The sequence below is a fragment of the Pristiophorus japonicus genome, chromosome 12 (assembly GCF_044704955.1).
Source record: "Pristiophorus japonicus isolate sPriJap1 chromosome 12, sPriJap1.hap1, whole genome shotgun sequence".
NCBI lineage: Eukaryota > Metazoa > Chordata > Chondrichthyes > Pristiophoridae > Pristiophorus > Pristiophorus japonicus.
This window is the reverse complement of record NC_091988.1, coordinates 202,453,825-202,481,704: the sequence shown is the minus strand read 5'-3', so window position 1 is coordinate 202,481,704 and position 27,880 is coordinate 202,453,825. Positions and strand designations below refer to the sequence as shown.

Genomic DNA, 27,880 nt, shown 5'->3' with positions numbered 1-27,880 from the left:
GCCCCCAACCAACCCCACCCCCAACCAACCCCTGTGCTACCAAAAGAAGCCCTGAGATAGCATTTGTACCGAATCTGAGTTGGAGTTGAAGGTTATGAAACAAGTCGCCCAACAGCCTCGTCCCTTAACTCCCTGCAGTGCACCAAGTGGTGTTTTATGGAGTCTTCAACTCTCAGACGATGGCATTTGCTTGTTTGCCCCAAAGATAACACTCTTGAAATGTCTTGTAGAGTTGAGCCGCCTCCAAGAATGAATGCAACTGGGCCTGGCTACCCCATTGCCTCGCTGTACATTGGGGACCTGCACCATGATGTCACTGAAGCAATGCTCTACGAGAAGTTCTCCTCTGCTGGGCCTATCATGTCCATCCGAGTGTGCCGTGATGTGGTCACGCGTCGATCCCTGGGCTACGCATACATCAACTTCCAGCAACCTGCTGATGGTGAGTAACGGAGCAGTAGTGTCCCCATGCATGCAATGCTCGGAGGGCTTGGGTATGCGGCAAAGGAGTGATGAAGCTTCCAAAGGTCTATCCCAGACACATGCAGGGTGAAGCTTCCAATAATTTAGTGTCCTTAAATATAAACTGCTCTGGCACAGATATTGTCCCAAAACAATACTTGTAGTAACAGTGAGACTTACATTTATATAATGCCTTTCACAACTTCAAGATGTCTCAAAAGTGCTTTATAGCCAATACATTTGCAGTGTAGTCACTGTTGTAATGTAGGGAAACACAGCAGCCAATTTGCGCACATCAAGCTCCCACAAACAGCAATGAGAGAATGATAATCTGTTTTTTTTTGTGATGTTGGTTGAGGGATAAATATTGGCCAGGACACTGGGGAGAACTCCCTGGCTCCTCTTCAAATAGTGCCTTGGGATCTTTTACATCCACCTGAGGGCAGACATCCCATCCCTCAGCACCGCCCCTCCGACAGTGCAGCACTCCCTCAGCACCGCCCCTCCGACGGTGCAGCACTCCCTCAGTACTGCCCCTCCGACAGTGCGGCTGCCCCTCAGTACTGCCCCTCCGACAGTGCAGCACTCCTTCAGTACTGCCCCTCCGACGGTGCAGCACTCCCTCAGTACTGCCCCTCCGACAGTGCGGCTGCCCCTCCGACAGTGCGGCGCCCCCTCAGCACCGCCCCTCCGACGGTGCGGCGCTCCCTCAGCACTAGCAACAGGAATGTCAGCCTGGATTATATGCTCAGACCCAAGTGGGACTTGAACCCACGACCTGCTGACTCGGGTGAGAGTGTTGGCCATGGCTGATGTGCTGTTTGCTCATGTGCAAGGCTATGGGAGATAGACAATCAAGCCCTCCGATGAAGCGGGGATTGAGGCACACCGATTTAATTCAGTCTGCATTTAGTCATGGGTTCTGTCCCTATTTTTAATTTAATAATTGATTTTGTATTTAAACGTGTGGTAATTTGGGAAACCGATTAGTAACGTTGGATCTGAAGAGATTCTCTTGAGCACAGGCGGAGGAGCCAGGAAGTTCAAAAGTGGCGCTACAGCACCTCCACTGGCAGGAAGGTGTAACTACAGCGTGACTGGTTTATATACAATTACTGTTATAGATGTTGTCGGGTGGGGTGTGGAGAGGGGTTGGTAGAATTGATTACACAGACTCATTTCATGTGGCAATCTTACAATCAGCAAAGAGGAGAACTTCATCCCAGTACTTGAGTGAAATTGAGTTCCAACATTCTGCAAACTTGGGGAAATTCAAATGAGATTCACTCGCTTATTGGTGGCCATAGATTCCTTCTGCACATTTCAACTGGTGTTGCTTGAACTGGAGATGGGTTGGACTTGAGGCACCCCAAGGGGTCAATGCTGGCCCCACTGTTATTCTTGGGGTGTATATTTGTGATTTGAACTTTGCGAGAGGGAGCCTGAATGTGAAATATACTTATGGCACAAAGGTAGTGGTTTGGAAAACAGTGACGAGGTGTGCAATAGATTTCTAGGGGACACATTAGTGGAATGGACAGACAGATAGTCGGGGCAATCTAATTTGGATAAATGTAACGTAATAGATTTTACATTTTACATCGAATTACACAGGATATACGGCACAGAAACAGGCCATTGGGCCCAACCAGTCCATGCCGGCGTTTATGCTCCCCTCGAGCCTCCTCCCGTCTTTCCTCATCTAAATCTATCAGCATAACCTTCTATTCCCTTCTCCCCCATATGTTTATCCAGCCTCCCCTTAAATATATCGATACTATTCGCCTCAACCCCTCCCTGTGGCAGTGAGTTCCACATTCTCACCCCTCTCTGGGTAAAGAAGTTTCTCCTGAATTCCCGATTGGATTTCTGGGTGACTATCTTATATTGATGGCCTCTAGTTATGCTCTTCCCTACAAGTGGAAACATTCTCTCTGTATCCACTCTATCAAAACCTTTCATCATTTTAAAATACCTCTTTTATGTCACCCCTCAGCCTTCTCATTTCAGGAGAAGAGAAACCCGGCCTGTTCATCCTTTCCTGATGTGTATACCCGCACATTTCTGGTATCATCCTTGTAAATCTTCTCTGCACCCTCTCCAGTGCGCCTCTATCCTTTTTATAATATGGCGACCAGAACTGTACGCAGTGGTCCAAATGTGGTCTAACCAAGGTTCGATACAGGTTTAACATAACTTTACTACTTTGGCTGGACAGATGAGGAATGGGAACATACATTCAACAGGAAGATACTGATGGGTGTGGAGGAACAGTGACCTTAAGGTTCAATTAAATTCTTCCTTGAAAGGGCGAGTGTAGGTACACAAACCATTAAAAAAAATAGCATTTTCGATTTTTATAAATGGGAGCATATTTTACATGAGTAAAAAAAGTAGCAATGAACTTGTACAGGTCAAAGGTTAGGCCACAATCCGAGCGCTGTGCGATGATTGGTCGCCCCATTACGGAAAGGGCATGAATGTTGTAAGAGAACGTTCAGAGTAGATTCAACAAGATGATGCCAGGGATGGAAACCTCGAGTTATGAAGAGAGACTTGGGACTGTTTCTATTGAATGAGTGATGGATCCGAGGAGATTTGAGGTTTGTAAGATTCTGAAGGGTTTCAGGGGAGGACAGTTTTCTGGTTGTGGAGTCAATGAAGGTGGTTCATCAATTTAAGGTTATCGCTGACCGGGAGGGGAGGGGTTAGGAGAAAATATTTTATGTCAAGGGTTGTTGGTGGAGGGAATGTTCGACCAAGGTGAGTGGTGAGGGAGAGACTATTGTGCCTTTTTAAGGAGATAAATATTTGAAGTCGAGGAAGATATGGGGCAATGGGCAGAGCGGGGAGGAGAGCATTGGGATTATTGGGTTGCTCTAACAGAGAGCCGGTACAGACGCGATGGGCTGAGTGATGACCTCCTGTACTGTAGAGTTGGGGTTAAATATCCCCGTGAGTTGAGTCAGGGCAGCGATGTCCATGTTTAAGTTGTTGTTGAGCGAGTCATTGCGGGTAGTAATTTCTCTTCCTTCTGTCTCCAGCCGAACGTGCCCTTGACACGATGAATTTTGAGGTGATTAAAGGCCGCCCCGTACGCATCATGTGGTCCCAGCGCGACCCTTCCCTGCGCAAGTCGGGAGTGGGAAACATCTTCATCAAAAACCTGGATGAGTCCATCGATAACAAGGCCCTGTACGATACGTTCTCTGCTTTTGGAAACATTCTGTCCTGTAAGGTAAGACCCCCAGGGTGGGGGATTTGTAACCACAATGCTGCCTGTACCCCCCAGACAGAGAGCTTGAAGTTCAATCTTCACTCTGATACATAAAGATCTTGCATTTATATAGCACCTTTCACAACCACAGGACGTCCCGAAGCAATTTACAGCCAATGCAATACTTTTGAAGTGTAGTCACTGTCGTAATGTAGGAAGCGCGTCAGTGCTCCGTCAGCGCTGCCCCTCCGACGGCTCGACGCTCTGTCAGCATGTCAACCTAGATTTATGTGCTCCAGTCTCTCGAGTGGGACCTGATCCCACAGCATTCTGATTCTGAGGTGAGGACGGGTGTTTTTCCAGTCACGATTTGGGGGGAAAAAAAGTGATGTTTAAGATTATGAAGAGAAGTCTAGGGAATGTTTATTTTCCCACCCCGAGGGTGCTAGGATCATGGACTGTAGGGACAGCGGGAGGGCATTGAGGAAGATGGTACAAATGGGTTCTGGGAGCAATCCGATCTGTTTGTGGGGTGGGGGGGAATGGATGGACGGACATTATGCTTCTGATTTCTCTCTGTTGCAGGTGGTCAGTGATGAGAGCGGGTCGAAAGGATACGGTTTCGTACACTTCGAAACGCAGGAAGCTGCAAACCGGGCGATTGAAACGATGAATGGGATGTTGCTCAATGATCGAAAAGTGTGAGCATGGTCTGGAGGTGGGGAGGGAGGGAGGGAGGAGGGAGGGAGGGAGGTGGGGTAGGGAGGTAGAGTGGTGGGGTGGGGGGGGGGAGAATTTTTGTTTTAGTTTATAATTTCCAGGTTTCTGTGCTTGTTATTTCTCTCTACTTTTAACTGTAGCGGTGCTGTAAGTTAAATCATTGGGTCGTGTGTGCATTTGTTACCGTAAAGCCGGAGATATTTAAACAAGGTGTCCCATTGATTTAAGTTGAGGTGGTTCTGTCCAGTGTGTACACCTGGTGCTGGCCCGAGCTCTTCCCCACCCCCTCGGCAATGTGTCAACAAGCAGTTAACACTTGAGGGAACTCCGACCAGGAGAGGGCGTCTCTTCATTGTGAGATCTGCCCTGCTATTGGAAATGCAGCAACCAATCTATGCGCAGCAAGGTGACCAGATAATCTGTGTTTTTTTTAAAGTGATGTTTGGTTGCGGGATAAATATTGATCGGGCCACCGGTGAGAATTCCCTTGTGGCTTCCCGTCAGTGCTTGGGACATCGGGTGAATTTGTAGTGTTGGGTCCATGATGTTCTTGTGGTGTTTTTAATCCCGACTCTGCTACCTCTGGGCTGGTAATTGTCCCGAATTGGTGATGGAGTAACTCTGGCCGTCGTTCAGTCCAGCACCACCTCCACCTCGAGGCTGCGACCACTCGGGGATTGTTGCGTTACCTTTCGATGAATCCCAACAAGGCACCTGGCTGCGGTTTTAATATTGGGCAGAATGGCCTGTGTTCGGATGGAGGGGTCAGCCTGTAGAGGTGGGACCTCCTGTTTGTGTCCACCTGCGATCTGCTTAAAGGGCGTTTGTTGAATGATGTAAGGTGATTGAATCCTGGGTGGAGACAGCAGAAGTATGTTTTGGGGTCAAATGATGAGAATCTAATGACTGTCATCATCATGGGCGGTCCCTCGAACGAGGATGACTTGCTTCCACACGAGTTCACAGGTGTTTCAATGAAGGACCCGATATTCCAGTCCTTAACTCCAATTGAAGGGGTGGACGATGCCTGTGCGTGGATTTTTTTTAACGTGTGGTGGCCGTTAAGTCTTGAATAAAGAGTCAGACTAGATACTGCAAGCTCAAAGTAAGGTGTGACCGACAGTCCTTTATTACAGGTCTCGGAGTGCCTCTCCAGCCGGTGAGGCCTCCTTGTATACAGGTGCTCCCAAGGGACTGTGGGATCCCTTGGAACTCCAGGGGATAAGCCCTCTGGTGGTTAGACATGGTATTTACAGGTCTACATAGATAACCGTAGTCATTGCACATCAGCCACCACACGGGCTTGACAGAGCTAGGCCTTTATCCAGTGGCAAGAGTTAACCAGGATGACTGGAGTACAGTTCTGCTGCACAGACCTAGTGCGCACCTCGCAGTGTGGGCTGGCCCGTGCTGCCCCTGGACCCTCTGCTTTTCTGGACCCCGTACCCTCATTTACCCTAATGACTAACGGGAGCTCAAATTGCAATGGTATCGCGGAGTAGTTATCTTAATCAGGAAGCTGTTTGTTGATGATGTTGAAAGTGTGCTGTGAGTGAGAGATTTATTTTTGATCCTGTTTGTGAATTGACTAATTTTTTTGGTGTTTGTGTCTGTCGAAGGTTTGTGGGTCATTTCAAGTCCCATAAAGAGCGAGAGGCTGAATTTGGAAGCAAAGTTCTGGAATACACCAACATCTACATCAAGAACTTTGGCGAAGACATGAGTAGCACTAGGCTGAGGGAGATCTTCAACGCGTTTGGTCAGTTTGGGTGATTTCTTGGCCTCTCGGTAAAACCATATCCATCGTCTACCTGTCGCCCCAGCACTGCGGGAGCTTGTGATCCTGGACAGTGTTGGCTGCCTAGCTCGGTCACTTGTTCCGTTTGTGCGGCAAGGCGCCCTATCGGCCACTCAACATCCTGCATTGAATTGGTCGGACGCTGAGCGAGGGTCAGTTTGGACTTGAAATGCTCTTGGGATCAAAGACCTCTTGTGATTCTTGGCTCTGGCTTCCCCTTTGAGGGAAGGGAATTGGGGCAGGCGTGTTTCAATCAAGATTGAGTTTCAGATGATCAGAAACATAGAAAATGGGATCAGTAGTAGGCCATTCGGCCCCTCGAGTCTGCACCACCATTCAATATGATCATGGCTGATCCTCTATCTCAACACCATATTCCCTTTTCCCCATAGCCCTTGATGCCTTTTGTGTCTAGAAATCTATCTATCTCCCTCTTAAATATATTCAGTGACTTGGCCTCCACAGCCTTCTGTGGTCGAGAATTCCACAGGTTCACCACCCTCTGAGTGAAAACATTTCTCCTCATCTCGGTCCTAAATTTCCTACCCTGTATCCTGAGACTGTGACCCCTTGTTCTAGACTTCCCAGCCCCGGGAACCATCCTCCCCGCATCCAGTCTATCCAACCCCGTCAGAATTTGATAGGTTTCAATGAGATCACCTCTCATTCTTCTAAACTCTAGTGAATACAGGCCTAGTCAACGCAATCTCTCCTCATACGACAGTCCAGCCATCCCAGGAATCAGTCTGGTGAACCTTCGCTGCACTCCCTTTATGGCAAGTATATCCTTTCTTGGGTAAGGAGACCAAAACTGCACACAATACTCCAGGTGTGGTCTCACCAAGGCCCTGTATAACTGTAGTAAGACATCCTTGCTCCTGTACTCAAATCCTCTTGCAATGAAGGCCAACATACCATTTGCCATGAAATGGTAGTTCTTTAGCCGCTTGGCTGGAGATGGTTGATTGAGGGCAGCAGGTCACAGTTGAATAGTTGGATGATTGATTTTAATTTTCAGAATTGGGGAGTATTTTTGCAGAAATCCCCCCTCCCCCGCCAGGAGATTGTGGGTGGGGTAGATTCTATAATACAGTAGATTTTTTTAAAGATCAATTGATGCACAGTATGTGGGTGTTACCAGTGAGCCTGGAATTTGTTACCCATCCTGAGTTGCCCTGAAGTGGTGGAGGCCTGTCCTCTCGTACCGCGACTGTCCATGGGCTGTGAATTGTATGCTGAGTGGCCCCTTCCCTCCCCTCGCTATCTCTCTAACCTCCTCCAGCCCTACCACTCTCCAAGATCTCTGCGCTCCTCCAAACTTGCCTCTTGCACACCACGATTTCCATCACCCCTCCATTGGTGGCCGTGGTGAAGTCAGGAAGCACTTCTTCACACAAAGGGTAGTGGAAATGTGAAACCTTCTTCCCCAAAAACTGTTCAGGCTGGCGGTCAATTGATATTAAAACCGAGCTTGGTCGTCATCATAAGCAGTCCCTCGAAATGAGGATGACTTGCTTCCACGTCGAAAAGGCATGAGTTCACAATGAAGGACCTAATATTCCAGGTCCTGAACTACATGTTGAAGGGTGGAAGATGCCTGTGCGTGGATTGTTTTAACGTGGGGTGACCATTGTACACCAGCCACCACACGAGCTCGACAGAGCTAGGTCTTGGTCCAGTGGCAAGGGTTAACCAGGACGACTGGAGACCAGCTCTGCTGCACGGACCTAGTGCGCACACATATCGCAGTGTGGGCTGGGCCCGTGCTGTCCCTGGGCCCTCGCCTCTTCTGGGCCCCGAACTCACGCCTCTCCTGGGCACCGATCACGTCCCTCTACAATCTCTTACCGCTCCTTCGCCCCGACCTCACTGCTCCTGCTGTACCTGCCCACGCTCCAATCATCGACCTGGACCTTGGTAATGTCCAGCCCAGTCGCCCTCTTCACAGCCGTCACTCTCCAGCACGCGCTGTACCTTGACGTGGTATGCTAAACGCTGCTCCTTTTGAAGGCCCTAACCTGATGGTCCTCGCAGGTTGGGGCTGCCATGCCAAATGCCTGCTCGGGCTGCACGTTGTTCGGGTTTTGTTGGGTAAGGGAGACGGAACCAAGGCGGGTAGATGGAGTTAAGATACAGATCAAACCTGAATGGGCTCCTCCTGTTCCTGTGTAACAGGCTCGAGGGGCTGGATGGCCTCCTGCTGTCCCTGATGAAGGGCTGATTATGTTGCGGTGTGGGACGGGCCGGACTGGGTAAGGCAGCAATCGCGGTGTCTGTGGAGCTGATCATTGCAGTGAGGGAACCAGTGGAGCTTCCTCCCTCTCTTTCTCTCTTTTTTCCCCCCCCCCCCACCCCCGCACTGGGCAGTTTGGGGAAAGAGGCTGGGTGGGGGTGGGGGCAGCAGATGGATGGGCCGCTCCCCTCCCGAGCAATATATGGACCCCCAATGCCAAATGCTGAGAGCTGTGGTCTTTGGCCATTGGCTTATGTTCCAGAGAGTGTCTGTGCAGAACTGTGAATCATCTCCGAATGTGTCTTCGATCGATCTCTCCTCTGGTCTCTCCCTTTACCCCCTCTTCCCCCCCACCCCACCCTCCTCATGCCTCCCCCAATGAATAAACCTCTCCAGAAGGTGTTGGAGGATAGTACTTCATCTTACTGGCCATCTCTCATGTGCCACACTAGATGGTGTGTGTCAGTAATTCCACTCCGCCTGACACAGACAGATTGTGGAGGATCAGGGCTTTCACAACCAAGCTTGTTCCTCTTTCACTCAATCACTTCCAGCAAGGATGACTGTGTTGGTCCCAGCAGCAATAAGCAGCGTGTATATAATGCTTTCACATAATAAACCAGTCTAAGGTGCTTCGCAGGAGTGTTACTGTACAACATCTGACCAAAAGCTTGGTGAAAGAGGTAGGATTTAAGTCTTCAAGGAGGCGGAGGTTTAAGGAGGGAATTCCAGAGCTTGGGGCCCAGGCAGCTGAAGGCCGCCAATGGTGGAGCGATGGAAATCGGGGGTGCGTAAGAGGCCAGAATTCGAGGCGTGCAGAGATCTTCGAGGGCGATGGGGCTGGAGGTGATCTTTAATTGCATCAGCCTGACCCTCTTTACAGTAGTCGACTTGCATTCTACAGTTGAGAGAATCATCCATTCTTAAAGTCCCTTTCTCCCTCTGTTTTTTTTAAGGAAAGACGCTGAGTGTCCGGGTAATGACGGATGAGAGAGGTCGCTCCAAGGGGTTTGGGTTTGTCAACTTTGAAAAGCATGAAGATGCTCGTAAGGTGAGAATGTGAGTGGGTTGTTCCAATCCACGGACTTTGGGGCGGTCCCAGCGGATTAGAAAACCGCAAATGTAACGCCCTTATTTTTTTTTTTAAAAAGGAGGCAGACAAAAAGTAGGAAACTATGGACCAGTTAGCCTAACATCTGTCGTTGGGAAAATGCTGGCTTCCATTATTAAGGAAGCAGTAGCGGGACATTTGGAAAAGCAAAATTCGGTCAGGCGGAGTCAGCATGGATTTATGAAGGGAAAGTCATGTTTGACAAATTTGCTGGGGTTCTTTGAGGATGTAATGAACAGGGTGGATAAGGGGGAACCAGTGGATGTGGTGTATTTGGATTTCCAGAAGGCATTCGATAAGGTGCCACATAAAAGGTTACTGCACAAGATAAAAGTTCACTGGGTTAGGGGTAATATATCAGCATGGATAGTGGATTGGCTAACTAACAGAAAACAGAGAGTCGGGATAAATGGGTCATTTTCCGGTTGGCAAACAGTGACTAGTGGGGTGCCGCAGGGATCGGTGCTGGGTCCTCAACTATTTACAATCTATATTAATGACTTGGATGAAGAGATCGAGTGTAATGTAGCCAAGTTTGCTGATGATACAAAGATGGGTGGGAAAGCAAATTGTGAGGAGGACACACAAAATCTGCAAAGGGATATAGACAGGCTAAGTGAGTGGGCAAAAAAATTGGCAGATGGAGTATAATGTGGGAAAATGTGATGTTACCCACTTTGGCAGAAAAAATAGAAAAGCAAATTGTAATTTAAATGGAGAAAAATTGCAAATTGCTGAAGTACAGAGGGACCTGGGGGTCCTTGTGCATGAAACACCCAAAGTTAGTATACAGGTTCAGCAAGTAATCAGGAAGGCAAATGGAATGTTGGCCTTTATTGCAAGGGGGATAGAGTATAAAAGCAGAGAAATCCTGCTACAACTGTACAGGATATTGGTAAGGCCACACCTCGAGTACTGCGTACAGTTTTGGTCTCGGTATTTAAGGAAGGATATACTTGCATTGGAGGCTGTTCAGAGAAGGTTCACTAGGTTGATTCCGGAGATGAGGGGGTTGACTTTTATGAAAGGTTGAGTAGGTTGGGCCTATACACATTGGAATTCAGAAGAATGAGAGGTGATCTTATTGAAACATGTAAGATGATGAGGGGGCTTGACAAGGTGGATGCAGAGAGGATGTTTCCACTCAGAGGGGAAACTAGAACTAGGGGACATAGTCTTAGAATAAAACTGAGATGAGGAGGAATTTCTTCTCAGACGGTTGTAAATCTGTGGAATTCTCTGCCCCAGAGAGCTGTGGAGGCTGGGTCATTGAGTATATTTAAGGTGGAGATAGACAGATGTTTGAAAAATAAGGGAGTAAAGGGTTATGGGGAGTGGGCAGTGAAATGGAGCTGAGTCCATGATCAGATCAGCCATGAACTTTTTAAATGGCAGAGCAGGCTCGAAGGACCAAATGGCTTACTCCTGCTCCTATTTCTTATGTAAGGTTATGGGTTCAAATCACACTTCAGGAACTTGAGCACATACGTCTAGGCTGACTCTCCAGTGCAGGACTGAGGGAGTGTTGCACTGTCGGAGGTGCTGTCTTTCAGATGAGGCATTAAACCAAGGTCCCATCTACCCTCTGAGGTGGATGTAAAAGATCCCGTGGCACTATTTCAAAGAAGAGCAGGGGAGTTATCCCCGGTGTCCTGGCCAATATTTATCCCTCAACCAGCATCACTAAAACAGATTATCTGGTCATTATCACATTGCAGATTTTTGAGCGATAAGAGAATAAGGGGTTATGGGGGATCAGGCGGGGAAGTGGAGCTGAGTCCATGATCAGATCAGGCATGATCGTATTGAATGGCGGAGCAGGCTCGAGGGGCCAGTGACTTACTCCTGCTCCTATTTCTTATGTAACGGGGCCTAGAGTCGATTTTAGAGCAAGTAATTGAGGGTAACAGGTGACCATTCATATACAAGTCCTCAACCACCAGACCTGACGACCTGCAAATCATTTGCATTATAAATGGCTGCCGCCGCCTTCTGTAGTTGAGTTTCACATTTTTCATCGAGTAATCTTCCAGCATAGAAGGAGGCCATTTGGCCCATCGTGCCCTTGCCTGGCTCTTTGCAGGAGCTATCCAATTAGTCCCACTCCTTCCCTTTCCCCCCCCCCCCCCCCCACTTCCCCTGCAAATTTCTGTATTTATCCAATTCCCGGTTTGAAAGTTACTATTGAATCCGCTCCCTCCCTTTCAGGCAGCGTGTCCCAGATCACAACTCTCTGCGTAAAAACATTCTCCTCATCTCTCCTCGTTGTATTGCCAATGACCTTCGACCTGTGTCCTCTGATTACTGACCCTCCCCCAATAGTTCCTATTGTCCAAGTCCAACAGGCCACTGTGCTGAGCCTGGCTTGTCTGTTGGGGAGCCGATATCGGGAGGGAGTTGGGCACGGGGCCATTTCTCTCTCTCATAACATGAAAGCAACCGCTTGAACATATGTGTTGAAGACTTGGGCATCTGGTAATGAATCGCGTTGTCTGTGTGGGGGAGCTCGGCATGGAAGCCCTTCACATTTCTCTCGTCGTTGTTGTTGTGTTTAGGCGGTGGCGGAGATGAACGGGAAGGAGATCAACAGCCGGGCTGTTTATGTCGGCCGTGCTCAGAAGAAGATGGAGCGACAGAGTGAGCTGAAACGCAAGTTTGAGATGATGAAACAGGAGCGAATCAGTCGGTACCAGGTCAGCGACTCGTTTGTGTGGGGGTGGGGTGTGTGTGGTGTAGTACCATTGACGTTCCCACAGGCCGCTGACTGCTCTGCCCTGTAACTACAGTTCATCGAATCGAATCCCACAGCACAGGAGGAGACTATTCGGCCCATCGAGTCTGCCAGCTCAGTGAAAGAACGATCTGATCAGTCCCACTCCCCCCGCTCTTTCCCCACAGCCTGGCAAATATTTCCATTTCAAGTATTTATCCAATTCCCTGTTTGAAAGTTACTATTGTATCTGCCCCCACCGACCTTTCAGGCAGCGCGTTCCCGATCACAACAACTCGCTGCGTAAAAAAATAAAGACACATTCTCCTCCTCCTCCCCACCCCCCCTTGATTCTTTAGCCAATTACCTTCAACCTGTGCCCTCTGGTTACTGTCCCTCCCACCAATGGAAACCGTTTCTGCTTATTTACTCTATCTCAACCCCTTATAATTTTGAACACCTCGATCAAATCTCTCCTTAACTGTCTCTGCTCGAAGGAGAACAATCCCAGCTTCTCCAGTCTCTCCGTAAAACTGAAGTCCCTCATCCCCCTGGTAAAATTGTAGTAAATCTCCTCTACACCCTCTCCCAAGGCCCTGAAAGCCTTCCTCAAGTGTGGTGCCCAGAATTGGACACACTACTCCAGCTGGGGCCTAACCAGTGGGTTAGAAAGTTTAGCATAACTTTCCTTGCTTTTGTACTCTGCCTCTATTAGTAAAGGCTGCGTCTTTTTGTACTAACTGAAAGGCGGCTGTTTCTCTGATTGGCCCTCCATTTTCACATGACCTATTGCTGATTGGTCCCCTTGGAGGATAAGCCACACCCTGACGTTCCTCTGGAATGTGTAACTGGAACTGCCCAGCCCAAGTTCTGAGTGAATTTCCAATTTGTAATTCGTCCATTTTGACTTCAGAAGTGAATTGTGACCGTGTTGTGACTTCTGGATATTATCCATCCCAACAATATCCTGTGTAACACACGCACCGAGCTTGCACGCACCGGGGGTAGGAAGAACGTGATCCATCTTCTCCGAGCTCCCCCTCTCCACTCTGATTCGCTCTCCATCGTGCTCTTTTCACCCCCCCCACCCCTTGCGGCACTGTGGGAGGCTCGGGGGAGGGGGGAGGGGCTCAGTGGATGCGGTTCTGAGGCAACGTGGTGTTGGACACAAGTGTAGAAAAGGGTTAGTGGGAATTGTGCTCGGGGTGGGGGTGGGGGAGGGGATGGAGTCGGTGATATTTGACCTAACTCTCGTTTCTGCGCATGTGTCGGGAGACTTAGTACAAATAGTTACTGCGACTAATAAACCCAAGGACCCACGTGTTTTTTAACCGCATTGTCGAGTTGTTGTGTCATCCCCGGAGATTTAGTGACTGTGAGCGCCCAGTCCATGTTGGGGGCACTCTGTCCAACAACCTGCTTTCTGTGGCCCTTGTGGGGATGCAGCTATTTTGGTAGCCAGTTACAGGAGGAAGAAGTTGACTTGCCAATTGGCACTGTGTTGGTCTCTCTATCCACCCCTAGGATTTCCCTCCTTGAAGCTGGCTACCACAGGATGTGCGGGGAACAGTAGCACAGTGATTATGTTACTGGACCAGTAATCCCGAGGCCTGGACTGATGATCTGGATACATGAGTTCAAATCCCACCACAGCAGCTGGGGAATTTAAATTCAAAATAATTAATTGAATCTGGAATTAAACAAAAGCTAGTGTCAGTAATGGTGACCGTGAAACTAGTGGATTGTCATACAAACCCATCTGGTTCACTAATGTCCCTTTAGGGAAGGAAATCTGCCGCTTTTACCCGGTCTGGCCTATATGTGACTCCAGACCCACAGCAATGTGGTTGACTCTCTGAAATGGCCCAGCGAGACACTCTTGTCCAGACAGCGGCTCACCACCTGCTCGAGAGGCAATTATCGCAGGGCAATAAATGCCGGCCTTGCCAGAGACGTCTACAGCCCGTGCGTGAATTTTTTTTTTAATGTCGCCCAGCGGGAGAACGTTGATCCCAGGTGATTTCTGGAAGCATGGAACATCCTTTTGGAGAGGTATTGCTGTTTTGTGCATCTCGCTCGTTACACTCAACGTTCCAACGACTCTTGGTTTTCAGGGAGTGAACCTGTACGTGAAGAATCTGGATGATGGGATTGACGATGAGCGTTTGAGGAAGGAATTCGCTCCCTACGGGACAATCACTAGTGCAAAGGTACAAGACATGAGTTCCCCACTTTCATAGCAAGAAGTACAGGAGGGAAAGGCAGCTCCGGAGTTAGTGATTTGATGACAACTTGCGAGTGGTGGGGTGGTGGGGGGGGGGGTGGTGCTAGAAGGTTGTGGAGTGGGTGATTTTTGAATTGAACCTTGTTGAGTGGAGGATTGTCCTTTTTGTGAAGTTAAATTCTGTATTTTAAAAAGAAATCCTCAAGATTGTTTTATGAAATGCTCTTGGGAAGTGGTGCCTTATCTCTGGTTGTTGCCGGGAGCAGGAATCCCGTGGTTCTGGTACTGGACTCGCCCCACAGGGTGTGTTCAAATCCTACATTGGGAAGTTGAGAAATTGAATTTAATAACTCTAGTTGTTTGGGAGCCGGCATCAGAAAATGAGCGGGAAATCTGTTGAATTTTAATTTTTTTTAAACCCCCCACTTGGTTGAGGACTTGGACAGGGGAGAGAACCTACTATCCCTGCTCAGTTAGTGCGACGTGTGACTCCAGTCCCTCACTACATGTTGATTCTTGGTGCTCTTGCAAGCCATTGAATTGTTGCCCAATCGCCATGGGCGATAAATTTCAGTGTGGGTGCCCAGATCTCAGGGTAGTGGCCCAGAGGGGCATCTGACCGGGTGTCCCGTTGGTTAGAATGTTTTCCTCACCCAGTAACGTGCTGGCAGTGCGAGGGCTGGGGAGTGGGGGGGGGGGGGGGCATTGGGTGGGGTGGGGGGGAAATCTCAGTGACGGGATATACCGTCTGTCTCCTCAACCTGAGATTTCAGGATCGAGAAAGAGAGAAAGAGAGAAAGAGAGAAAGAGAGAAAGAGAGAAAGAGAGAAAGAGAGAAAGAGAGAAAGAGAGAAAGAGAGAAAGAGAGAAAGAGAGAAAGAGAGAAAGAGAGAAAGAGAGAAAGAGAGAAAGAGAGAAAGAGAGGACAAAGGAATAGCAAGAAAAAAATGTACAAATTTTAATCTCTCCAAGAACAATTTACCACCTGAAGGAATGAGACTCCATTGTTCGAATTGTTCCCATTCTGGACCCGAGAGGTTGATTGGCATTGCATTAACGATTATCACATCATTACCAGGGTACTTGCACTCTTAATTGCCAGACTTAACTTTCTGTGGCGGCGAGTTTAACCAACGATTAATGTGATAATCCAGCAAGTTGTTAATCAGCGGGAGGCTGAGGGCGCGATGTAGTTTGTGGGAAGCGCACTGCGGAGCAGTGATTTCTGGAGATTCGCAGACCATGTTCCTTCTAATTTCTTTCGGCGCGATCGGCCCCTTTAACGGGCTGCGTGGGGCCGTTTATATAAAAAAAAAACTCCACTCAGTCGCGGTTTTTTCTATTCAAAAGCTGGCTGACCGGCGGGGGACCTGCGGAGCGGTTGTACCGCTGGACGGGAACAATGTTCGCAATTAACGGCGTGTCTCTCAATCCCCTGAACTCGTCGGCCGGTGCGCGCGTTTAATAGCGGCACGCGTCACTGTCGCTCCGTTATTCCTCCAGAGTGAGGCGCAGGAGGCCGGGCTGCGGCCTTTGCCTCCGCCTCGATCCCTGACCCACTCTCGCCGTACTACCGTCGTTGTTGTTGTTGTTGTTGTTGCTGTTGCAGGTGATGACCGACGGAGGCCACAGCAAGGGCTTTGGGTTCGTCTGCTTCTCCTCGCCGGAAGAGGCCACCAAAGCCGTGACTGAGATGAACGGGCGGATCGTGAGCACCAAGCCGCTATACGTGGCCCTAGCGCAGCGCAAGGAGGAACGCAAGGCTCACCTGACCAACCAGTACATGCAGAGACTGGCCAACATGAGAGCTCTCCCCGGTCCGCTGCTCGGCTCATTCCAGCACCTGACCCACTCGGGCTACTTCATGCCGGCCATGCCGCAGGTAAACGGGCGAGAGATGTGGTGCTGCCCCCCCGTGCCAACACCCTAAAAGGTGGCTCTAGGGGGGCCCAGCGCTGCGGTGGGTTATGTTACTGCACTGATCATCCCGAGATCGTGGGTTCAAATCCCAACACGCCAAATTTGAGAATTTAAGTTTCAGTCGGAAATAAAACTCCGGTCTCCGTAAAAGTGACCGGGAAGCTGTTGGATTGTTGGCAAAACCCAACTGGTTCACTGATGTCCTCTAGGGAAAGAAACCTGCTGCCCTTACCCGGTCTGGGCCTACATGTGACTCCAGTCCCACACCAACGTGGTTAATGGCCCCTCCATTTGTATCAAACCTGCCATCAACAGGTAAAGGCTGCCCAGCACCTCGGGGCATTGAGGACGGGCAATCAATGCCCGCCTTGCCAGCGACGCCCACATCCTGAGAATTAATTTAGCAAAATGTCCTCCGTTCTCCCCTCCCCCGGTCCCCAGTTGCTGCAGCATTGGCTAAGTTTGGGCAATTGACTCACCGTGACACAAGATTACCACAAGCACGTCAACATGGAGCTGTGTTTGAGTGAGCTGCACCAGAATGGTGCGATGCTTCTAAGCAGTGACATTTTCCTGCTCTGCATTTGACCCCTGGCAGTGGGTGCCCTCCGACCCCTGGCACGAGGAGGAGGACTCATGGGAACTGGGGCGCTATTGTTGACCGCGGCTAATGTTATATTTTGGCCAATGACCTTGAGTGAAAGGTTTAGCAGTGCACACTAAATATTCGTAACTCCCTTCTGAATCCCTCCCACAGCACAAACGGTCCTAATCAAATTGATGGAGGACATTGTACCTGCGCACCATCTGTACTTGTCTTCCTCGACCTCTCTCAATCCTTGGCGCAGTTGACCATCCAATGTCTCTCTCGTCCAGCACAGTCGGACTGCACTCGCCTGCTTCCACTCTGCCCCATCCAATGTTCGGCACCACATCTCCAGCAATGTCTTCCCTTGCCAACCTTGCACCGTCTCCTCCGGTATCCACAAGAATCTGCCCTCGGCTCTCCGCTTCCTCATCCAGCTCCGCCCCTTGGTATCAGCCACAAACACGGGGTCATGTTCCGTGTGTTTGCTGATTACGCCCAGCTCTACCCCTCTCGACCCTGCCTGCTCTACAGCCAATCTTGGAACAGCCGCCATTTTCTCCAGTTAAATCTTGAGAAGGCCATAGCCGCCATCTTCAGGCCTCGCCACGAACTCCATCCCCCTCTATCGGCTGAACTCTGATGTGTTCACAACCTTAGCATGCTGTTTGACCCTGAACTAGATTTTGACCCCTTATCCTCGCCCATCACAAAGAGCACCTACTTCCACCTCTAATGTTGCTATTCCCACCCCTACCTCTGCTCATCTACTAAAACCTTCATCCATACCTTTTTATCACCTCCAAACTCGACTATTCCAATGTCTTCCTGACGAGGATCCCATCCTCCACCCTCTGGTGCCCGTGCCCCAACCCACACCAAGTCCCATTCACCCAGCACCCCTTGTCCCCACTGAATTAGCTTGGCTCCTGGTTCCACCATTGCCTCAAATTTAAAGTTCTTAATCCTATGTTTAATTCCCTTCGTGGCCACGCCCCTCCCCATCTCTCAAACATCCTCCAGTCCAACGGTAATGTATACACCTGAGGGGATGATCACTGGCTTAGCCGGTCACGTGATGTTCACAAGACTCAATAAAACCCCGGCCAGTTGGGTTCGGGGGATCCACGATGGGGCAGGTGGTTGTGAGCCTGGTGTCTGCACTAGTAACGTGCAGTGTGATTGTTAAACCTTTTGCTATTAAGAACTAGTTGGTTTGTTAGCAATGTGTTGCTATGAATTCTTAAGCAAAGAACCCATGAAGCAAATACATTGCAACCACGACCCTCCAAATACTATTCCTCTAACTCCAGCCTCCTGAATCACTCCATCATTCTTTCTTGGCGTCACTTTTTCCTTCTGCCTCTCTGAAGCACCCTGGGATGTATTTGTACGTGAAAGGCGTTCTATAAACACGAGCTGTCGATGCTGTCCTGGACACTGTGCCTCTGTGCTGCTCATCGTTTTATTACATGCTATGCTGGCCGTTTTTCCGGTGATTCCACGTGACGTGGAGGGAGATGGATCGGTTTTGTGGGTCTTGTTTTTGTGAATGAAAGTGAGCCAGCGTTGTCTCTGCTCTGATTTGGAAGGCTTGGGCTTTGGGTAGTTGCACGCTCATCGTTAACGGTGCTTTTGGTCTCCGCAGGTTCAGAATCGGACCGCGTATTACGCCACCACTCCCGTAACACCGATCCGCCCATCTCAACGCTGGACCGGGCAGCCCATCCGGCCTCCAAGTAAGTGAACATTGGACGCAACCCGAGTATTTGACCAGGAAGAGGGAGTATCCTGGGGAATCCTGACTCCGCTAGCTCAAGTACGTTAGTGTGGATCATGTGGTCACCTTTTTAAGGAGCTCATTCAAGGAGAGTTGGCCTTGTCCAACCTTTGAGTGTTGATCATAAACTGACCACCAGAGGGCAGTCTCTACCACAAACTCTACTGCCTGGTTTGTCCTGATCCCTGGAAACTTCATCTGGGGAAGAACTGGGCATTTGGTTTTTGATTTGAAATTGCTTAGTAATTCTTTCTTGATTGCCTGCCTCTTCTGTGTCGAGTGGGGTTCAACACCTTCCATTCCACCAGCCTGTCTATGTCCTCTTAAAGTTTATCACCATCTACTTCACTTCTAAACTTTGTCATCTGCAAATTTTGAAATTGCCCTGACTCATAACTCCCTACCAAGAGTATCAACTAGATACAATGCAGGGGGGCCTCAGGCTGACAGGGGGGCTAAAATGCCACCACTGAGACTAGGCTGGCTTTGATGTTTTGTAATTATTTTAACACATGTGCTTGTATATTTAAAAAAAAAAATTCCTGGATCCCATAGCCACATAGATTTGTATCAAAATAAGTGAATGTTGAGAAGGTTTCACTGAGCATCTCACACCACAGTGCCGCTTACCCAGGGTGCCCCAAGTGCTGGATCACAGCAAGATCCAGGAATCGTATCTTCCATTCCCGTCCAGAGCCCGGCCTGGTTATTGGTGGGCCACAGTCGGATCTCCAGCGGTGGAAGCTGTCCCCGGCAGGAGCCCGCCTCCCTCACCTGTGCGTTCCGGGGTGGAGGGCGGGTGTTAGTGGGCGGGGGTCGATGACGGGCCTGTCAGTAACTGCACGGAGCATGACGTAACGTAACGTTGGCTGCATTTATTTGGAAGGTCTGGTTGGTTTTGTGTTTCTGAAATGAGACTTGAGTGGGTTTTATTTTTGTTTGCAGCCCCCTACCACAACGTCCTCCCCCCAGTGAAGGAGGCAGCGCCCAGGCGAGTGGCCACGGCCATCAGCACAGTGCGGCAGGCTGCCACCCAGGTGCCCCAGCTCCCGTCCAACACACAGAGAGTGGGTGAGTATTGTCCTCTGTCCACAGCAACTCTGGGCACCAGAGGCTGGAACATCGCCACTGGACGCTTTATCATTCCGGCCTCTCGCACATCCCTGATCATAATCGCTCCACCATCGGCAGCTGTGCCTTCAGCTGCCTGAGCCCCAAGCTCTGGAATTCCCTCCCTAAACTTCTCCGCCTCTCATCCTTTAAGATGCTCCTTAAAACTTTGTCCAAGCTTTTGGTCACCTGTCTTAATTTCTCCTTGTATGGCTCGGTGTCACGAGTTTGTTTGGTAACGCTCCTGTCTAACGCCTTGGGACGTTTTACTACATTTAAAGGCGCTATATAAATGCAAGTTGTTGGTTATAACCAACCCACACCGTGCTGATCAAATTTTCAGTGTCTCAGCAATTTACTTTTCTAAAATTGAGAGAGAAAACTGCCTTTATCATCGTGACTGGTTTTAAAATTTGAAGCAGTTTAGCAATGTGTGTGTGTTTGAAACAATACATCATTTCCTGCATGTGGCATGGCCAGTACACAGGTACTGAGAGATGGTGGCTTGTGCTAGAGGGCAGCTCTGAGTCACCCGTGCGCTGGTGTGGGGCTGGAGTCATGTGTAGGCCCAGACTGGGTGGGGCTGGCAGGCTGCCTTCCCCGACGGACATTAGTGAACCAGATGGGTTTTTATTTCCAGATTTATTTATATTTTTTTAAAGTTGAATTCAGGTTCTCAAACTACCAGAATGGGATTTGAACTCTGTCTCTGGATGATATAGTCCAGGTCTCTGTTACACAACCTCTACACTTGCCATTCTGTGCTTTGCTCGGTTATTCCTGGTTAATGAAACTCGACTAGATTTGGGTCTCAATCTAGAGCAAAGGAGCCTTTATTCTATGCATTAAGTTAACAATCGGTGTGCATTTTAACCCCTCTCTTTTTGTTTTTCTGATTTATCCTTTGCTCACACCTTCCAGCCACCATAGGAACTCAGACAGCCGGACCACGCACCGCCCTCTCCGGACCTATGGTACGGGTACTCCCGCAGTATAAGTACACGACTGGAGTCTGCAGCTCCCAGAGCCCTCCCAACACACAGCAGGTACTGACCCCAGAGGCTCTGGCCCACCTCTTGTGTCACGTCTTCGGAAACTATGGTAACGATCCGATTTCCCCGCCCGTTCCCCCCCCCCCCCCCCCCCCAAATAAAATCAGATACGGGGGTGGAACAGATCTCATTGGGCTCTGTTCGAAATGTTTCTCGCTTTCATTGTAGGTTTTGGTTAGTAAGTAAAATCGGGTTACATTAATGAAGCGTTTATCCCGATGGTGAATGTATTGCTGTACGAAACATCAGAGGCGCAGCGAAACTGCTCCATTGTAGCTGTCGTGGGGGGCACGATCGATGCAATAGTGGTCCTCTCCCATAACCGAGCATCTTTCCTGAATACCTTGTCACTTCTCACCTTTCAGGGCAGTGACGCAGTCCAGCTAGTTGTCTGTGTGTCAGGAGGTGTGCAAGGATCCTGCAATCTGGCAGCTGTCTGACCTCCGGGAGGATATATGGATCTCTGTACGCTGCTCCCTCTCATTCATCAGACTGATACCAGGGCTGAAGGGGTTACATTTTTATGAAGACCAGGTTTGCACAAACTTCCCTGGTCTTCCTTTTGAGTTTAGAAGGTCAAGGGGTGACCTGCTTACAATGTTTAAGGGGTTCGACAGGGTGGTTAGAGAAACAATGTCCTTTGGTGGAAAATCAAGAGCGAGGGCACATCACCTTTAAAATCAGAGACCGGTCTTTGGGGAGAAAACTCAAACACCTCTTCACACACAGGCTGGTGGAAATCTGCAATATTCTCTCCCAAAAAGCTGGGGGATGCTGGGGGCCAATTGCAGCTTTTAAGACTGCGATCGCGAGATGTTTGTCGGGGAAGGGTATCGAGAGATGTGGAGCCAAGCTGGGTAAATGGGGTTGAGGTACAGATTAGCCCTGATCTAACTGAATGGCCTCCTGTTCCTACTCTCTCTCTGATTTGTAAGGAGGTTAACGTTCTGCTTAGGGTGGGGTTTGTCTGATGGGCTTTGCTCATGTTTTGTGTTTTTTGCGGTGATCTTGCAGGTGTCTGAGGCAGCTGTCCATGTCCACGGGCAGATGCCACTCACTGCCTCTATGCTGACTGCTGCACTGCCACAGGAACAGACACAGATGCTGGGTACGTGTTCAAACCGGAGACCAGGTAGGGATGGTGGATGCATTGGGCTGTTGTAAGAGCAATCCGGTGTCCCATCCTGACACTGAGCCACCCATGGTGCCTTAACCCGCCTGCACTGCTCCAATTGGGGGCTCGTACCCATTCCTCATACCCTTTACCCCCAGCCATGCCTTCCACCATCCTGGCCCTAAACTCTGGAATCTCCCGCAACCCCTCCCTTAAACCCCTCCACCTCTCGGTCCTCCTCTAAAACCTACCTCTATGACCAAGCTTTTAATCACCCCTCCCAATATCTTCTCCTTTGGCTCAGTGTCAACTTCTGTTGGGACATTTTACCATGTTGCTGGCGCTATATCAATGCACATTGTTGGTGTAAGTGTTTGATGAGTAAACAGTCTATAAAATCTAGTCTCTCCTTCTCCCCTCTCCCCCTCCGAGCAGATTTGGACGCCTGGTCTCCCCCATGTGGTCACCAAGCTCAATGGGCTCACCAACCTCAGCTGTGGCATTTTCTTTCCTCTCGGTAAACATTGACGGCAGTTCACTGGGGACGGGGGGAATGGGGGAGAAGCTGAAGGGCTTGGTCCCCTCATACACTAAGCCATCGTCTTCAGGCTCAGCTGTTCTCCACTTGACTCCAAGCTTCCAATCGTTGACTTGACATAAGAACATTAGAAATAGGAGCAGGAGTCGGCCATTTGGCCTCTCGAGCCTGACCCGCCATTCAATACGATCATGGCTGATCTGATCATGGACTCAGCTCCACTTCCTGCCCGCTCCCCATAACCCCTTATCTCTCAAAAATCTGTCTATCTCTGCCTTATATTCAATGACCCAGCCTCCACCGTTCTCTGGGGCAGAGAATTCCACAGATTTACAACCCTCTGAGAAATTCCACCACCCCTTCGTCTTAAATGTGCAACCCCTTATTCTGAAACTACCCCCCCTCGTTCTAGACTCCTAATATTGGGATTCTTTCCTGGGTCAGCTTTGAGCTTGTCATCGTCATCGGTTTTAGTTTGGCTTCTGTTTTCAAAGGGAAAAAAATAATCCTGCCTAAATTTCTAAATATTGGCCATTTTATTTTCCAAAGCAACTCTAGTTGTTACCTGGGCAAGTTTCCGAGCTCTTGTCTTTTGTACAGGTGAGCGTCTGTATCCATTGATCCATGGCATGCACCCAGCCCTGGCCGGCAAAATCACAGGAATGCTGCTGGAGATTGATAACTCCGAGCTTCTACACATGTTGGAATCACAAGAGTCCCTTCGCTCCAAGGTAGGATTGTATTTTTGGTGGGGGAGGCTGGATTCGCATTACTTGTCGTCCCATGGGGTGGGGTAGCAGAGTGTTTGTTACTGGACCAATAATCCAGAGGCCTGGACTAAAGATCGTGAGACACAAGTTCAAATCCCACCACTGCATTTCAATTCAATTAAATAAATGTGGAATAAAATGCTAGTATCAGTAATGGTGACCATGAAACTGTTGTTAAAAACCCAACTGCTGCACTAATGCCCTTTTTTAGGGAAGGAAATCCTTACCCGGTCTGGGCCTATATGTGGCTCCAGAGGCCAGACCCACAGCAGTGTGGTTGACTCTTTAACAGTCCTCTGAAATGGCCCAGTGAGCGCCTCAGTTGTATTGAAGGCGGCTCACCTTCTCGAGGGCAATTGGGGGATGAGCAATAAATGCCAGCCTTGGCAGCAATGCCCACATCCCACGACTGAATAAACAAACATCGGGTGTTTGTGAAGATGCCATTGAGTAGGTACTGTCACTGGGTGTAGCTGGTTTGTGACCCACGATGTATGTCGCAGGATTCAATAATCCATGCATTCAGCGAGGGATCTCGTCAGGTTTTGCTCACAGCCTTTTGTCGCATTCCTTTTGAGAAAATGATTAAATCGGACAAGCAAAGAAAACCAATGTTCCCGGTGCTGAAATAGTCTTTGCTTTTGCAGAGCAATTGCCCTTTGCGGTTATGGAGACCAGGACTCCACCACTACTTTCTCCCTTTCTCTTGGTCGAGCTTCGGGTTGGGAGCTGGGGAATGCTGGGAGTCTGATTCCCATTTTGATTTTTGTTCACTAGAATGGCTATGGGGGGCCCCTTTCCCCACCTGCATATACACTACTGGTCTTGTGTGTCAGCTGTGGCTCAGTGGGCAGCACACTTGCCTCTCGAGTCAGAAGGTTGTGGGTTCAAGTCCCGCTCCAGAGATGTGAATGTGGGATCTAGGCTGGCGCTCCCAGTGCATTCCTGAGGGACCCCTCCTGCCCTTTCAGGTAGACCTAAAAGATCCCACGCCCACTATTTTGAGCCAAGCAGGGGAGTTCTCCTTGCTGTCCTGGCCAACTAATCTTCAAAAACATGGGCTTGGCCATCCGGTTAAAATCTTGCAGAGACACCAACCCCTACAAGGGCTGTGCTGATCTTCAGCCCTGTACAGTACTTGGAAGTGGAGGGTTCAGTGGCTTGGCCACATTTGGTGAAGTGGATCCCATCAAAGATTGGGAAAGATTGATTCATAAGGCTTGAGATTCCGGACAGTAGTGTCAAAATTCTGTTCCAGGAACAAATGTTGCAATTTAGATTACAGTAGAATTGGGAATAAAAGTCTCTGGAACTTTAAGTGTCGAATTGCAGAGTGTGTTGAGACCGGTTATTGGTTCCAAGTTGGTGCTCTAGTTCTCCACATGCCTTCTCAGTGAGTACAGCAAATAACCAAATCAGCAATGACTTTCTGAATGGGGGAGGAGAGAGAGAGAGAGAGGGAAGCAGTGGGGGGGTAAGGGGAGAAGGAGGAAGGCGGGGAGGAGAGAGAGGGAGAGAGGGAGAGAGGGAGAGAGGGAGAGAGGGAGAGAGGGAGAGAGGGAGAGAGGGAGAGAGGGAGTAAAATCCTTCACATAGGAGCACGGTGCCCCAACCGCGAGTCCGTGTGACTTTACCGGCCCACAATCAAGTGTCTCAGGTCTTGTAGCCGGCCAATGGAGACCTTGATGCAGAGGTTGTGGGGTGATGTACTGCAGTTCCAATGGTGAGGGGGTTGGGACATCCAGAGGATAAAGTTAATGGAGATATATCTCAATGTAAATTCACATTTGAGTGAAGGTCGATGATTACTGAATTTGTTGTGTGGGACCCTTTTTTTGCTGGATGTGAGTTTGATTCATTTTCCAATCTGTAGTGACCTCTACTGAAGAAAGCCAAGTTAGTATCTTGCCTTTTCTTGAGTTACAAGATATAGAATGGCATTCTGAGAACTATATAAGACTCTGTTCAAATTCCTAATAACAGAAATTTCCATTGTCAAAATGGCTCAATATTCATCCCCAAAATATGGTAATAGCTGTGGCTCAGTCAGCAGCACTCTTGTCAGAGTCAGAAGGTTGTGGGTTCAAGTTCCACTCCAGAGACTTGAGCGCACATTCCAGGTATGATGCTGGAGTGCCGCACTGTCAGAGGGGCAGTACTGAGGGAGTGCCGCACTGTTCCTGATGTTGGGGAAGTCCAGAACCAGGGGTCACAGTCTAAGGATAAGAGGGTAAGCCATTTAGGACCGAGATGAGGAGAAACTTCACTGAGTTGTGAACCTGTGGAATTCTCTACCACAAAGTTGTTGAGGCCAGTTCGTTAGATATATTTAAAAGGGAGTTATGGCGAAAGGGATCAATGAGTTATGGAGAGAAAGCAGGAATGGGGTACTGAAGTTGCATGATCAGCCATGATATTAAATGGTGGTGCAGGCTCGAAGGGCCAAATGGCCTACTCCTACACCTATTTTCTATGATTCTGTCGGAGGGGCAGCACTGAGGGAGCGCCGCACTGTCGGAGGGGCAGTACTGAGGGAGTGCCGCACTGTCGGAGGGGCAGTACTGAGGGAGTGCCGCACTGTCGGAGGGGCAGTACTGAGGGAGTGCCGCACTGTCGGAGGGGCAGTACTGAGGGAGTGCCGCACTGTCGGAGGGGCAGCACTGAGGGAGCGCCACACTGTCGGAGGGGCAGCACTGAGGGAGCACCACACTGTCGGAGGGGCAGCACTGAGGGAGTGCCGCACTGTCGGAGGGGCAGCACTGAGGGAGCACCACACTGTCTGAGGGAGCGCCGCACTGTCTGAGGGGCAGCACTGAGGGACTGTCGGAGGGGCAGTACTGAGGGAGCCCCGCACCTGTCGGAGGTGCCATCTTTTGGGTGGGTGTAAAAGATCCCAACGAACACCACTAAAACAGATTTAATCAAATTTATTTAATTGCTGTTGGAGTTTGCTGTGCGCAAATTGGCTGCTGCATTTCCCTGCAGTGACTACACATTAAAATTACTTCAAGGGCTGTAAAGCTCTTTGGGATGTCCTGAGGTTGTGAAAGGCGCTATATCGATGCAAGTTTGATCTTCTTAGACAACCATGGAGGGACACCATTCCAGCAGAGCTCGAAGCTCAGTGAGGAGCAGGGACCTGGTTGACTTCCTATCCTCGCCCTAACCCAAGGTCACCATTCCAGCTAACCCAGCCCACACCTGCCGTACAATCTCCGGCCTTTGGGCTTTGAATTAAGAATGCTGGAAACACTCAGCAGGTCAAGCAGCATCTGTGGAGAGGGAAACAGTTAACATTTCAGGTCGATGACCCTTTTTCAGAACTGGAAAAAGTTAGAAATATAATTTGGTTTTCAGCATGGGTGGGGGAGGAAAGAACAAAAGGGAGGGGCTGTGATTGGGTGGAAGGCAAGAATGATTAAAGGACGTGTTAATTTGCAACACCTAAAGCTCTAATTGGGTCCCTTGATGTCCTGATTGGTCCCCTTGGAGGATAAGACACACCCAGCAGTTTCTCTTTGCAAAGTGTAATTTGACCCATTCTGACTGTCGACTCCAGACAGAACAGAGCTCACTTGGAATGGACAGGGCTCACTCTCTCAGGTTATGACCTTCTCTCTCCGCTCAAACAAGTTCCTGCGCCCACTGCCAAAGTTCCTGACCACCTCCCCCACAGCCCAAGTTTGACATTCCCTCCTCTCCCTCCTCTCTTTCTCCCCCCCCCCCCTCCCCCACCCCCAATCCCAAGCTCCTGACCACCTCCCCACCAAGGCCATATCTGCAGGGTACTCCGCATACGCAGCCGGACCTCTGTGGCAGCATGCGTGCGCCGAAGAGGCGGGGCCGGGTGCGCCAGAAGGGGCGGGGCCGGCAGCACGCATGCACCCAGAAGGGGCGGTGCCGGCAGCACGCATGCACCCAGAAGGGGCGGGGCCGGCAGCACGCATGCACCCAGAAGGGGCGGGGCCGGCACATGCATGTGCCCAGAAGAGGCGGGGCTGGGTGTGCAGAAGGACTAAAATGTCTGCGCAGATAATCACTTTGATGATTAAATGACACAAGTGATTGTGCAAAGCGAATGGAGATGGGAATGTGACCAGTAAAGAAACAACAAAGATGCGTCTAGAGGAGGTGTTGAGTTTTGGTAGAGCCAGGATCAAACACGAGTAGGGAGGCAGAAAGCGATGAAGGTGCAGACGGAAATCCCATTGGAGAGAAGAGCAGAACTTCTCCAAGGTGGGCATTCATGGAAGGGAAGTAGCCGAGAACTAAACACCGACGTAAAAGCAAAATGCTGCAGATGGATGCTGGAAATCCACTCCAAGCCTTGGGTTCTGGCTCAGGCCCGTCTCCCTGCACCGTGGGGTTTTGCGAAGAGGGTGGGGTGAGAATCTGGTCCACGGGTTAGCTGCAGCTTGAAGAATGTGCCGTGTTTCCCCTCCCCCCCCCACCCCCAGGTCGAGGAAGCTGTGGCTGTACTTCAGGCTCACCAGGTTAAAGATACGGTGCAGAAAAAGGGGAATCCGGCCGCCTGA

The 27,880-nt window shown here is 49.7% G+C and overlaps 1 protein-coding gene across 1 annotated transcript; it reads left to right on the top strand.

Moving 5' to 3' along the window:
- The first annotated feature begins 249 nt into the window (after window positions 1-249).
- On the top strand, window positions 250-27,880 carry LOC139277120 (embryonic polyadenylate-binding protein A-like). Its single transcript, XM_070895137.1, has 14 exons — window positions 250-442; window positions 3,507-3,700; window positions 4,265-4,380; window positions 6,019-6,158; window positions 9,387-9,481; window positions 12,097-12,234; window positions 14,366-14,461; window positions 16,085-16,357; window positions 18,630-18,720; window positions 19,707-19,832; window positions 20,793-20,917; window positions 21,938-22,031; window positions 23,176-23,306; window positions 27,803-27,880. Exons 1-14 carry the CDS (start codon window positions 250-252, stop codon window positions 27,878-27,880), a joined length of 1,890 nt encoding a protein of 629 aa, XP_070751238.1.

Bases quoted from the DNA above. Each gene is read 5' to 3' on its own strand.
- LOC139277120 (XM_070895137.1), top strand. From the start codon at position 250: ATGAATGCAACTGGGCCTGGCTACCCCATTGCCTCGCTGTACATTGGG. The intron at 6,159-9,386 runs GTCAGTTTGGGT...GTTTTTTTTAAG, and splicing joins GGAGATCTTCAACGCGTTTG to GAAAGACGCTGAGTGTCCGG. The intron at 19,833-20,792 runs GTGAGTATTGTC...CACACCTTCCAG, and splicing joins GTCCAACACACAGAGAGTGG to CCACCATAGGAACTCAGACA.